General features: G+C 34.4%; 1 protein-coding gene across 2 annotated transcripts in view; it reads left to right on the top strand.

The window, feature by feature from the left end:
• The window catches only part of LOC126736004 (dynein axonemal heavy chain 2), an 86,686-nt gene extending 73,697 nt beyond the window's left edge, over positions 1-12,989 (top strand). The window contains exons 65-70 of one of the 2 annotated variants that reach the window (XM_050440183.1): positions 5,774-5,960; positions 6,023-6,183; positions 6,249-6,391; positions 12,223-12,377; positions 12,437-12,683; positions 12,741-12,989. In XM_050440183.1, coding sequence (XP_050296140.1) covers positions 5,774-5,960; positions 6,023-6,183; positions 6,249-6,391; positions 12,223-12,377; positions 12,437-12,683; positions 12,741-12,895 — 1,048 coding nt within the window. In that variant the 3' untranslated portion in view covers positions 12,896-12,989. Of the gene's footprint in view, positions 1-5,773; positions 5,961-6,022; positions 6,184-6,248; positions 6,392-12,222; positions 12,378-12,436; positions 12,684-12,740 lie in introns of those variants that run through there. The other variant, XM_050440184.1, reaches the window with a different exon arrangement.
• Positions 12,990-13,954: the final 965 nt, after the last annotated feature.

The raw sequence follows: 13,954 nt of genomic DNA, 5'->3' as shown, positions 1-13,954 counted from the left end.
ACGCTCCTATATTAATGTGAAAAAATTATGAAAATATATTGAATGGTTTCTAAGTTATGACCAAAAGTGTCTGCTACAGAATAAAAATCTTTATATTGGATAAAATACCACAGTAAAAGGTACAAATGACTTACAACAAATCTGCACAATATTCACACTTCACATGCATACATACATTTAACATTCAAAATTAAAAGAGTAAAAACATTTTCCTTTAGCATAGGATGTAAGAGCCTTTTTAAATTGCTGTATATTCATTATAGATTTAATATCGTCAGGTGATCAGTGACCAGTATGCCTTAATGTCCGTATATTAAGAGCCTCTGGCTCACATGTCGAGTCATGGGCCGGAATTGCCAACTCGTTTACATAATATGTGGTCATATTCAAGCTGTGATTGTAAGGTAGTAGAGGCAAATATGGAAATATGGCCCAGCTAAGGTTAAAATGTCATTACAAATTTGAATTTGACATTTAGGTCAACTATTTTCCCATAAATATTTTTAAGTCGTATGTAGCTTAATTTGAGTAGATAGCCTCACAAAGTAATAATATTTCTTCCTATAGATAAAAGCAACACTAGATATTCTTGCGAATGGGCCATATCATCCGATCATTCGGATTATATTGCCCATACCAAAAACTTGATTAAAACATCAATTTTTACAAACAAAAATAAAAATGGGTGTATTTAGAAACATATTAGTGTTACAAAAATGTGACTTATAATATCTTGTATATTGAGAGATGAAATTCAACAATACTGAAAATCATCATCATCATCATCATCATCGGGTTCAAGACCAACACACTGCTCGTGTTACCAAGTCTGACATCTTACACACATTCTCATATCCAATTGCTCATTTGTCTTACAAGCTACACAAAACCATGAATCCGGAGCCTTTACTGGAAAAGGTCTTGACGGCTGTCAAGACGTTGAAGGAACGGCCACCAAGTTTGAAGTAGAAGCCTCACCATCTTATTATCTTTCCGAAAGAGGTCTTTTGTCACATGTTGGGCTTTATAATTAATGGCTTTACGTCGGACTGTTTTGACCTTGTTTTTGTCGACAGGCATGGGTAAAAGCTCTTTAAAAGACTGATTTAGGACCACAGGTGAAGATTCTGAAGCAATTGCTTTGATTCTAGATCTAAGAGTAGCCAATGGTATATTTTCATCATCAGATGACTCCGAAGAGTCTAACGATGAAGATGGATTAATGTCTCCTGTCTCTTCTTGTTGTAGTTGATTTTGTACCAGTGGCATTTCTCTTTCTGTTAGTAACGATGGAGCAAAAGCTGAATCGGGTATTGCTTCTGGGTTTAGAGAAAACATACCTGTACCCCGAAATCCATTCATAATATTTGCTGGAGTCATACATTTTGGGCAAACACGTGAAAAAATTATATTAAACCTTGCTTTGTTTAATGTTCTTTGAGGGTGAGTATCCCAATATCTCAGTAGCTCCTGGTCCCAATTTGGTTCAAAAGACCAGAAAAAGGTATTCATTTGCAGAGAGTCAACTGTGTCCGCAATAATATAATCCAAATGACTGGAAGCTCCATCAAAAACCGGAAGATTAGATCCTGCTGACATATACTTGGCAAAATGTCTCAAGAAATCATTGAAAAGCTCAGTTGTCATACTCCCCTTGGGTGGTGCCATTTTTACCAGAGATCCTATTTATTTATTTATTTATTTACGGACTTGCCATTTTACAATAAATAGAACTAATTACTAAATACAGTATAGATATACATTGCTATACAAAAAAAAAATACATCACAATATATACCTTAAAGATCCTCTAAATCTTGCCTCTGAAGTTCCAAAAACATCTACAGATTGTTGCATAGAGTTTGCATTATTTAACATTTTTGTGATAGGGTTTTTTTTGCCATAATTTGTAGAATGGTAAGGAATATAAAAAGCGTTAGTATGCCGATTCCTTCTTATAGGTACATTCAGACATACTAGATTTAAAAGATCTGGACAATCAATCACACCATTAATAATCTTGTGAAGTAAACGAATTTCAAGATTTAGTCTCCTCCCTTCCAAAGTATCAATATTAAGTAGCGATCTTAATTCACTATAAGAATAATCATCTCTGATATAACCACACCTGTAACCAATATAACGAAGAAACTTATTCTGCACTCGCTCAATTGCAGTTACATGTGTTACATAACAAGGGTTCCAGCTAGGTGAGCAATACTCCAGAACACTTCTAACTAGCGAGCAATATAGTTTCTTTATCGTAAAAATTGAAAAGTCCTTACTAGACCGTATCATGAAACCTAACATTCTATGAGCCCGAGAGATAATACCCGATATATGAATATCAAATGATAATTTGCTGTCCAATACAACACCAAGATCCTTCATTTCATCGGTAACCTTTAAGTTAGTATGGTTGATGGAATAATTGTAAGAAATAGGACTTTTTACTCTTGAAAATGATATTTGATAGCATTTTTTTACGTTAAGGTCCATATGATTTGCTTGACACCAGCCATAAAAATTATCAATGTCTTCCTGAAGAAGCTTAACATCAGTCATTGTTCTAATAGGCCGAAATATTTTTACATCATCTGCAAACATTAGTACCGAGCTATTTTTTATATTTTGAGGTAAATCTAATAGGAACAAATTGAACAGAAGGGGACCGCAGTGTGACCCTTGAGGTACCCCTGATGAAACAATTATAGATCTAGACACCGAACTACCATATTTGACTCTCTGCATTCTATCAGTTAGAAAACTATTTAACCAATCAGCTACCCTACCGCTAATTCCCAAGGCCCTTAACCTTGCAACCAAGAAATTATGGTCCACTCTATCAAAGGCCTTGGAAAAGTCAGTATAAACAGAGTCGACTTGACACCCTTGCTCCATATTGCTTAAAATAAAATTTATGAACATTAAAAGATTTGTATTGGTAGATCTATTTTTATGAAACCATGTTGCTCACTATTAAGTATACCACGACAATCACTGTACAGTTTTTTAGCAACAAGGGAGTCAAACAGTTTAGGTATTTCACTCTGAATGCAGACTCCCCTATAATTATTAACAGCCTTTCTATTCCCAGATTTAAATATGAGTTTTATATTGCTCACCTTCCAGAAATCTGGAAAAATTCCTGATTCCATTGATTTGTTAAAAATCATTGCTAGAGGAATAGCCAAAGTGTAAACACATTTCTTTAAAAAGTAACATGGTATTCCATCTGGCCCAATACTTAGTTTAAATGGCATTGAATTTATTCCATCTATTATATCAATTAAACTAAAATGATAATAATTTACATTTATACAATTTTGAAAAACATAATTATTGGAATGATCTTTTACCGGCATTTTATATACACTAGAAAAAAAGTCAGAAAATAGATTAACAAGTTCCTGATTATTATGACTATTAATGTCATTAAATTCAACTGTTTGAGGCAACATAAAATTCTTTCTTTTTTCATTAATGAATGACCAAAAAGATTGAGGATTATCATTAATATTGTGCTCTATATTATTTATAAAAGCATCATAGCAATTTTTTGTTCTTTGCACTTTCTTCTAAGTGTTACAAATGTTTCATAATCATAAATTTTACCTGACTCCATGTACAATTTATGGGTTTTCTTTTTTTCTATGACCATCCTACGTAGTTCAGCGCTAAACCACTTTGGAAAGAATGAGGTTTTAAATTTTTTAAAAGGTACAAAATGCTGAATACCCTGAAATAAAATGTCGTAAAATAATGACACATAATCATTTACATTTAAGTTTGCAAAATAAGTTTGTCAATCAATCCCTGCAAAAAAATCATTTAATGGAAAATAGTTACAATTATTATAGTCATAAAAATACTCTTCATACTTACTGGATATATTATCACAATTAATAGGAACTCCAAAAGTTATAGCATCCTAATGGTAAATTCTCTGTAAATTCAGGTTTTAAACGTTTCCCTTTAAACAAAATCATCGGTGGAATAGAGTTCCCCATAGCATTACAGCAGGCAACAACAGTAACATTCTCTGCGTAATCAGGAGCAACCATATGAACACGTTGTATACCCTTTTCAGACAAGACACGTTGATGGTGATGAATAGTTAGTCGTAGTTTGTATACCCTTTTCATCCATATTGTATACGTTCTGAGGCTTATCTTTTATGTTTAATAAGTTTATCAAGTTTTTTAAAATAGTCAAATACAATTTTTTGCTTAATTTCTGAGCACGAGCAGGATTCATGAGCTGTGACTTTCGTACTGTTAAATCTGGATTTCTTTTAAGAAATGAAGATAACCAGTCCTTCCCCGCAACCTGTTTTTGTTCATTAAAGTTATTACGGATATTATTTTTCTCACAAAATCGATGCATTTGATGACTAATTAATTTGGGAGTAAGTGGCAAACCAATTTGTGAATAGCGTTTAATCCTCTGAACAAAGTCTCTCTTCTGCGCTTCACTTAGAATACTGGGTCGCCCTAATCGCTTTACTGATAAGCCATAATCCAACTATCTGCGTAAAATACGCCTGGGTATCTTAAATCTAGCGCAAGCATTTCTCTGGGATTCTCCATCTCTGCCCGCGTGAACAGCATCTTCAAGTTGGTCTTGCGACCACTGTTTTCTCAATTTTTTACAAATTTTACCCATTGCGGACCTAAAATGAAAAACAATTATTTTTATTATTATTTATTATTTTTTAACTAATAAATTAACAAAAGGTCTAGCTATAAGCTACTAGCTATACACAAGCTTCAATTTCTTCAAAAAATTTTAGCAACGCACTACAACACGTGCTGTTAATGAGAAACTGCTGATCCTTCGCAACCGCGTAGGAAATTGTGGTGGGGAAAATATCGTCGGTATAGAAGATATATAGACAACTATTTAAAGTTACCAGATTGTTCCAAAATATTTCCAATTTTAGAATTTAGACGCTGGGCCATATTTGCTTGTACTACCTTAATTTTCAGAATTATAATGAAAGTAACTTGGGTTGCGTCTAACCATTGTGACCAAAACTACAAAATATAGCAATTGTATTGTAGAGATATTCAAATTAGGAAAGCCCAAAACACACTTAATGACTCTTTTCTATGCCCTAAGAGAACATTGCATTCTTTGAAGATCCCTAAAAAGCGATACCATATCATAGGATAGACCGAGTAAAACCAAAGTGATGTGTTTATATTGCAATATGTTTTTCAAAACTTAAAATTTGGTGGGTCTCGGATCTTGGCTGACAAAATTGCCTCTAACTCGGAGAGTTTTTGAGGTGCAAGAATCGCTCATATATTAAATTAATAGCAAAGAAATGCCGTTTCTTTGCATAAAACTCTTTTAAGAATATTCAAATTATTTCATGAAAATATTTCCAAGGAGAATAAATATTCTCTAACTAGTCGCAAAAATGCCCTCACCAAAACTGTCTTAGCTAGCAAAATTATTATCTCAGAATCGTGCTTTTACATAATTTAAAATTTTCCCTTAAGAAGCCTCCTACCTTAATGTGAAAAATTATGAAAATATATTGAACGGTTCCCAAGGCATGACCAAAAATATCAAATCTTGATATTGCAATATGTTTTTCAAAACTTAAAATTTGGTGGGTCTTGGTTGACAAAATTGCCTTTACTTTAGAAAGTCTTTGAGGTACAAGAATCGTTCAAATATTAAATGAATAGAAAACAAATGCCCTTTCTTTGGATAAAACTCTTTTAAGCATATTCCTATATCTATAAGCAATATCTGTTTCCAGATTGTCCACCCTAAGTACTTACTATGTTCCCCGTGACGGTTCCTTACAATCCTACCAGGATTACATCACCCTACTTCCTAACGTGGATAGGCCGGAAGCGTTCGGGCAACACCCAAACGCCGATATAACCTCCTTAATCAACGAGTCGAGAAGTATGTTCGAGACCCTCATGTCCTTACAAATCCAGGTATAAGGAATATTGGTGGGAATGAGACTATTTTGTGACTACCTGACCCATTTTCTTTTCAGAGTTCAGCGGGGGCGGGTGAATCAAAAGAAACGAAAGTGCTAAAATTGGCGGCCGATGTGTCAACTCGCGTGCCTGGTTTAATCGACTATGAAAATACTGATAAGTTAACTGGAGTTAATAAGGCGCCGTTAGATGTGGTTCTTTTGCAAGAAATTCAACGGTATAATGCTCACCCCTGATAATATGACTCCCCATAATGTTTTAACTTTATGTTTTGTCTTATAGGTATAATGAGTTATTAAAATTAATCGGTTCGTCCCTGCAAGACTTGGAAAAGGGCATCAAAGGCCTTGTGGTGATGTCGTCAGAACTGGAGGAGATCTTCACTTGTATTTATGAGGGCAGGGTGCCCTCGGGATGGCAAAAAGGTACTTCCAAGATGGCAAAGGGTTTTTTATAGTACCCATTTAGAATTTATGTTCGATAATTCAGTGAGTCACTTAAGTCCTAATTATTTTAAGTGTTGCGGTTTAATTTCTTAACGAGGACCTTATGAGAAACACGTTATTATGAATATGGATCTAGTCTATTGTTAAGCTTGAAATTATAAGCTTATTTTGTTGGGTATTACGTCACGCTCAGTATCTCATACACTCAATTATTGAAAAGATAAAGAAAATAGACGTTAATCAATTAATCTAAGTCTAATAATTAGTATATAAAATAATGTACTTGAGGCATAACTGACTTTTTATGTACGCATGAGCTGAGGTTTTCTCCTTCTTTTCAATATCTTCCCAAACTTAATCATCCAATAGGGAAAGTGAACCCTTCCATTTACATATGTAGTTGAAACCTATAGACTATTACCAAAATGAATTAATGACATCACGGAAGTTAACAACAGAATCAAAAACGAAAATCAAATTTTTACAGTCGCCCAGGTAAGTTCTGCACGCAATAATTTTTTTCCATATTTAAGGTTTAAATCTTATTTTAAACTTCTAAAATGAAGTTAAGAGAAAAACTATAATTACATATAGAGAAAAGGGGTGTAGATTTAGTTTTTTTGCGACATAAAAGATAAATGTTTGGAAAATAATAAAAATTAAACCACAGTAATTGTTAAAAATTTTGTTATACCTTCAAACTTGGTATATAAATAAAATATATGTATACATTCATTCATTCATTCAGTATATTACGGTAATTAACCAATTTACAAAATAAATATAGTATATAAAATATTCAACAAAATAAGATTTTATATCGCAATAAAGCACTTGAAGTATTAGTACTATCATTAATTATCTAGCATAAATAACATATAACAGGTAACATCAATAAAATTAAATAAAATATAAGGACAACAATGGTTTAAAACAGAGTAACTGCAATAGAAAAGAAGACACACTTTAAGCAAAGTCGAGATATACAATTATATTGCACTTAAGCAGATTTTAAAACTCGTTGAAGTGAACTCGGGGAACAATGAAACAAATCTATACTGACACTATTTGAGTTAATCATCATTCTACCTATTGCACAGTTTTCACCACACAGTGTACGATGTTGTTCAAGGTAGAATAATCTAGTCTGTCTGAGCACTGTAGTAGGAGGAACATTTAAATTAAGCTGACACAACAACTCAGGAGACTGTATTACATTGTTAAGAATCTTGTATGTTTTGACAATATCGCAGTTTTTACGTCAAGTCTGCAACTTTTCAATGTTCAGCAATCTATACATTTCACTGTAATTAATATCAATACAAGGAATATTAAGCTTGTAAGCAATGTATCTTATGAATTTACGTTAAACTTTTTCTAGACACATTATATATTTAGCATAATAAGGTGACCATATACATGAATTCGACTCAAGTTGACTGCGAACCAATGAAAAATACAGAAGTTTGAAGGAATCAATACTGCTGAAATCATGAGTGTGCCTCTTAATAAGACCCAAGCCTTATTACACAGGTTTTCAATATTTTTTGAAAAAGTTAGTCTGCAATCAAAAAGCACCCCAAGATCACGTATCTCTGATACCTTCTCAATAAGTGAACTCATTAGATGGTACTGATGAAACGGTGGACTAAAACTCCTGGTAAATTGAATATATTTGCATTTTTTAGCATTTAGGACCATTCTATTGTTCTTGCACCATAATTCAAATTTGTGAAGATAAGAACAAAGTTTATGATGTGCCAAGTTACTGTTTATAATTCTAAAAATCTTAACATCATCGGCAAAAAGCAACACATTACAATAATCAAAACAATGAACAACATCAATAATAAAAAGATTAAATTAAAAAAGGGCAAGATGGGCACCCTGAGGAACCCCAGAAGTCACTGGAAAAGGACTAGAATAAAAGTGATTTATCTTTACAATCTGTGTTCTTCCAGACAGATATGACTTCAACCAGGCCAAAAGACAACCACCAATGCCATAGAGTGACAACTTCGCAACCAGGAGAGAATGATCAACCCTGTCAAAGGCCTTGGAAAAGTCAGTATATATAGAATTAACCGACATACCGCTCTCCAAGGCGCCCGACAAAGCTCTTTGGTAAAGCAATAAATTAGTGGTAATGGACCTACCCCTGACAAACCCATGCTGCTTAGTTGAGATTATGTTTTTAAATTTGTCTGATAAAAAATCTGTGACAAAACTTTCAAGATCCTTTGCAAAGTGACAAGCCAGAGAAACAGGACGATAGTTTTTCACATCATCCCTCTGACCTGTATTCTTAAGTATAGGAGTCAAATAATTTAACTTCCATGAGGTTGGAAATCTACCTCTCTTGAAAGACAAATTATAAATCAGCCATAGTGGACGTGCCAAAGCAAAAGCACAGTGTTTTATGAAGACAGCTGGAATACAGTCAGGCCCAGGACCCTTATTAACATTGACATTGGTTAACTTTGCAAAGACTTCAGATATTTGTACATGCATTTCATTAATATCAAAAGAACATGCAATATCAGGCTCTGTAAATTCCTGAACATCAAATTCATCAGGAGAGTAGACTGAAGAAAAATATTGTGCAAATAAAGATGCTATTTCATGGCCATTTTCACCCACTGCATCTAAATTTTTCACAGTAGATGGAATACTGTTATTTTGTGTCTTATCTCTTATATATTTCCAGAAATATTTGGGGCCACCGGAAATAGAATATTGGATTTGCTCTATATAGTTTGAGTAGCACTGATCGGCCTGATTTTTACAGATTGCTCTAAGATTACTGAACATTTCATAGTCTTCAACGGCCTTAGACTGTTTATACTTTGCATGTGCCAATCTTTTTTGCAAGACATTTGATTTCAATTCTGCGCTGAACCATATTGGAAACTTGAATTTATTATTAATTTTTATGATAGGTACAAAATAGGTGAGAGCGTTGCCCAATGCATTATACAAACAGTCCACATTAGCGTTAATATCAGATGAGAATAAACTATCGCTGTTAAGACTTGCATAATCTGCATTCTTGAAGTCGTGTATTTCTTCACAATAATTAAGAGATTCAAAATTGTTTAACTTTATAAAAATAACCAATGCAGGATGATGTCGATCATACTAAAAGATCATTTGAGCATGATAGGGTATCATTACTATTGTTACTAAAAATGATATAGATATATGGTGTATTTTATAATCATACACGAAGTTTGAAGGTGTAACAAAATTATTACTAATTACTACGATTTTTTAAGGTATTTAGGGGTAGCGTGCATCCCTTCGTCCCCTGAAAAAACGTGTGTCTCTGAGCTTTTTTAGAAGTTTAAAATCAGATTTAATCCTTAAATATGGAAAAAAATATATTGAATGCAGAACTTATCTGTACAGAAAGACAATTAAAGCAGCAAAAATCTAATTATTATAGGGATCGCTTAAATATGTCATCAAATAGGCAAAAAGAGTGTTGAAAGAACTCGTCCATTATCTCAAAGAGACCTACGTAACTAGAGACTTTCTCTAAAAAGAGTGTTGGTCGATTATTAATGATTTTAGTCATTGCCATAGAAAAGTATCTGAACCGGAGTTGAGACCTGAAATTTTAAACGACTATTATTGTGATATACCTAATATCTTGTTCAAGGGCATTCGTAGTAACATAGATCCCTTACACTATCTTCAACAAGTGTTGGTTGAGCATTCATTTTTCTTTCATCCTGTCGATCTTACCGAAGTAAAAAATGAAATCAAACGCCTAAAAAACCATAAATCATCTGGAGCTGATGGGATATCTTCGAGGTTGTTACTCTTTTTGCCTGATTCAGCCTTAAATGCTTTAGTTTCTGCTATAAACAATTCTTTACATATTGGCATTTTTCCTTCATGTTTAAAAGAGGCAGTGGTTATCCCTCTTCATAAGGGTGGTGATTTGGATGAGCCTTGTAATTTCCGTCCCATTTCTATTTTGTCTACCCTCTCTAAGATAGTTGAAAAACTTGCAAAAAGCAGAATTTTGTCCTTTTTACATCATAATGGCATTTTGTCTGCAAATCAGTTTGGATTTCAAGCCGGCAAAGGGACTTATGATGCTGTTTTTAGCTTTTTGGAGAGCGTCTATGTGTCCTTGAATTCTGGAGAGTCATCGGCGGCAGTGTTTTGTGATCTATCCAAAGCATTTGACTATGTGGATCATGGAATACTGTTATCTAAGCTCGATAAATATGGTTTTAGGGGCGTAGCGTTGCGATGGCTTGAGTCCTATCTATCAAATCGTACTCAGAAGGTCACAGTGTCAGGGCGTTTGTCTGCTTCTAGATCCCTAAAATGCGGCGTTCCCCAGGGTTCAGTGTTAGGACCACTGTTATTTTTACTGTATGTGAATGACTTGAGTTCATTGAAACTGCAGGGCAAGGTGGTTCAGTTTGCTGATGATACCACCATACTATGGAGTCATAAAAATTCTGATTATATAAAGACTTGTATCCTTGAAGACCTTCAGATTTTATCAGGGTGGTGTGCTTCCAACAGGCTCGTGTTTAATGTAAGAAAGACGTCTATTATGGGGTTTAAGTGCCATGTTCAGGGTCTGATGTTTGACAAAAATTGCCTCTTGCAGAATAAAGAGTGCTGCGAGTTCCTAGGAATTACCATTGATGGTCGCCTTCGGTTTGAAGATCATATTTTACATTTAGCTGGAAAATTATCTTCTGGATGTTTTGCAGTAAGAATGGCAAAACAAGAGCTGGGAGGGGTGGTTGCACGTGCAGTGTACTTTTCACTTATTGAATCTCATATTGGGTATGGCTTGCCTTTTTGGGGTTTAACCAATAAGGGGCTACTTAACATTATCTTTGTTATTCAAAAAAAAGCAGTTAGATACCTGTGTTCTGCTAAGTTAAGAGATTCTTGCAAACCCCTCTTCATTTCTGAAAAAATTCTAACTCTTTTTTCACTCTTTATCTTAGAAACAGCTGCTCTTATCCACAAAATTCCCAAACTCCCCTCTGACACTGGCCATTTGACTCGTCGTGTAAATGATGTTCCCCTACCTATTCCTACGTCTTCCCTTACCAAAAACTCATTAATTTACATAAGTAAAAAAATGTACAATCATGTTCCTCTGTGTGTTAGACATATATCGGATGTTAAGAAATTTAAAAGAGAATTAAAGTCGCTTTTATTGGCTAAGGCATATTATAACCTGGATGACTTTTTTAATGATAGGTTTTAACCTTGGACATGTTGGAAAGTTTTCTTTTTTTCCTTTTTTCTTCTCTAGTTTTGTCAACAAGTTTACCTTTATTTAGTAATTGATTGTTTTATTTAGTTATCTTTAATTCAAGTATGTTCAAAAAGTTTTGTCTTCTTGTGTTTGATTTTGTTCATTGTTTTGTCAATTTTTGAAATTGTATTTGTGTTTTGTTTTTTTAGCTTGTAGGATGCTTGTACACAAGATTATTCTTACGTAATATAGCACATTTTCTTTCTTTCTTTCTTTCTTTTCTTTCAAATATGTTGTCAAAAATGTTATTATTTCTTATCGATTTTCGGGAAAAATTATTTCTTTCCGTATAATTGGGTAAACTACACAAGATAAAAAACAATTTCTATGATATCCAAAAAGTAATTTTGAAATGAATCGGTGATATGCATGATTGGATTCTTCTCTTCATTTTGATGCTGGAAACTAAATTGGTCATACAGAAACGACCATGCCAAAGCTGGGATTTGAACCCAAGACTAAAATTAATAACCCTAAAACCATGAACTTTTTTTTACACAATTCATTTCAGCATATCCTTCGTTGAAACTATTGGGCTCTTGGACGAGGGATTTGGTGGCTAGGGTGGATCATTTCGCTACGTGGGCGGTAACCACGCATCCCCCGATGCTGTTTTGGTTGGCCGCCTACACTTTCCCCACCGGATTTCTCACCGCCGTCTTACAAGTATGAGTTAAAACTGATTAATTTGTCCAGATTAGAATTTAATTTGCGCACTTTTGTAGACCGCCGCGCGTCAAAAAGAAGTCCCGATTGATACCCTGAGTTGGGACTTTACCGTGCTGACGGTGGAAGAAAACACGATCCAGAGCCCTCCCGAGTCTGGGGTGTATGTCAGAGGGACTTACTTGGAAGGGGCAGGGTGGGATAAGAAAAATGCCATTTTGATTGAACCGCAACCGATGCAACTGGTGTCGGTGATGCCGCTAATACATTTTAAGCCAGTGGAGCAGTTTAAGAAGAAAACTAAAGGCATAGGATGTTGTAGACCAGATGGAGCATACATTAGAAAGTGTTTTTTTTTTTTAGGATTATATTTATGTCCGGTTTATTATTTCCCTATTAGGACGGGAGCGGCTAACCGACCGGCTTACGTGGTGGCCGTCGATTTGAGATGTGGAACGGAAGGAGCGGATTATTGGATAAAAAGGGGCACGGCCCTACTGTTAAGTTTAGCTAATTAAACGCGTTTTGTAGTTATAGATAATCGTTATGGTTAAGTTTTTGCTTTGTTAATAAATTATCTTTCATTAAATTTAGCTACGTTTTCCAAAAAAACTGATGTTTCTTTACAGGCGTACTATTATTAAGAAAAACTATCGATAAGAATAACGTGAATAAGTTAAGGATGTGCGATACGATCCGATTTTCTCGAGTACCGGTATTTTTTCTTCGGATACTCGATATTTCGTACCGGTACTTTAACGTACGATACGGTCCGATCCGTTTGAGTTTTATGCAGTACCTATCGTATCCCGTATCGAAGAATGGTATGAAATAAATTTAATTTAAGCAAAAACATACCACATAAATTAATATGAATGAAGCAGTGATTTACTCCTGTTTCCTTCTGTCTTTCTGTTTATGTTTATCCGTAGTGTTGGCAGATGCAACCCATTTTCTGAACGCCTATTATCAAAGGCTGATGCGATAATGGATGAATGCCGTAACAGACTTCTTGGAGATAGACTTTCAAGGCTAGTCCAGTCCATACCGGTCCGCGCTAATTTAACATTTAAAAAAAATATATATATTTAGTTAAATCGTACCGGTACTTGGAATATCGGTACTGAATTTGTCAATATTGTAACCAACCGGTACTTTCAAAACGATACGATACGATCTGAAATACCGGTACTTTCCTCAGTATCGCACATCCCTAGAATAAGTGGTGGATAAGAATAAGTGCTGTCCAAAGTTACGAAACCTATCGATTATCGATTTCATCCGCCCAGCTCTATTAAATCTAGTGACGTTCCCGATCACCTGTCATGCGATGTAGTGTTGGAGAACTATCGATATTATTAACGGATGCCATCAATAGCTGCTACGTAATTTCGACACTTATTCTAAGTCAGGAGAAAGAAATTGATAATCGTAACTAACTTATTCCTAACAGCAAAAATACTGTTTTAAAAACCTAATTACACATATACATAGACATAGAAACTATTATAACTACAAAAGTACTATAAAAGTACAGACGTTGATTAGACAGGAGTGAATTTCAACATGTTGCTAAA

This window comes from Anthonomus grandis, chromosome 5 (genome assembly GCF_022605725.1).
Source record: "Anthonomus grandis grandis chromosome 5, icAntGran1.3, whole genome shotgun sequence".
In the NCBI taxonomy this organism is placed as follows: domain Eukaryota; kingdom Metazoa; phylum Arthropoda; class Insecta; order Coleoptera; family Curculionidae; genus Anthonomus; species Anthonomus grandis.
The sequence above is the reverse complement of the archived record's forward strand: the minus strand, read 5'-3'. Positions and strand labels throughout refer to the sequence as shown.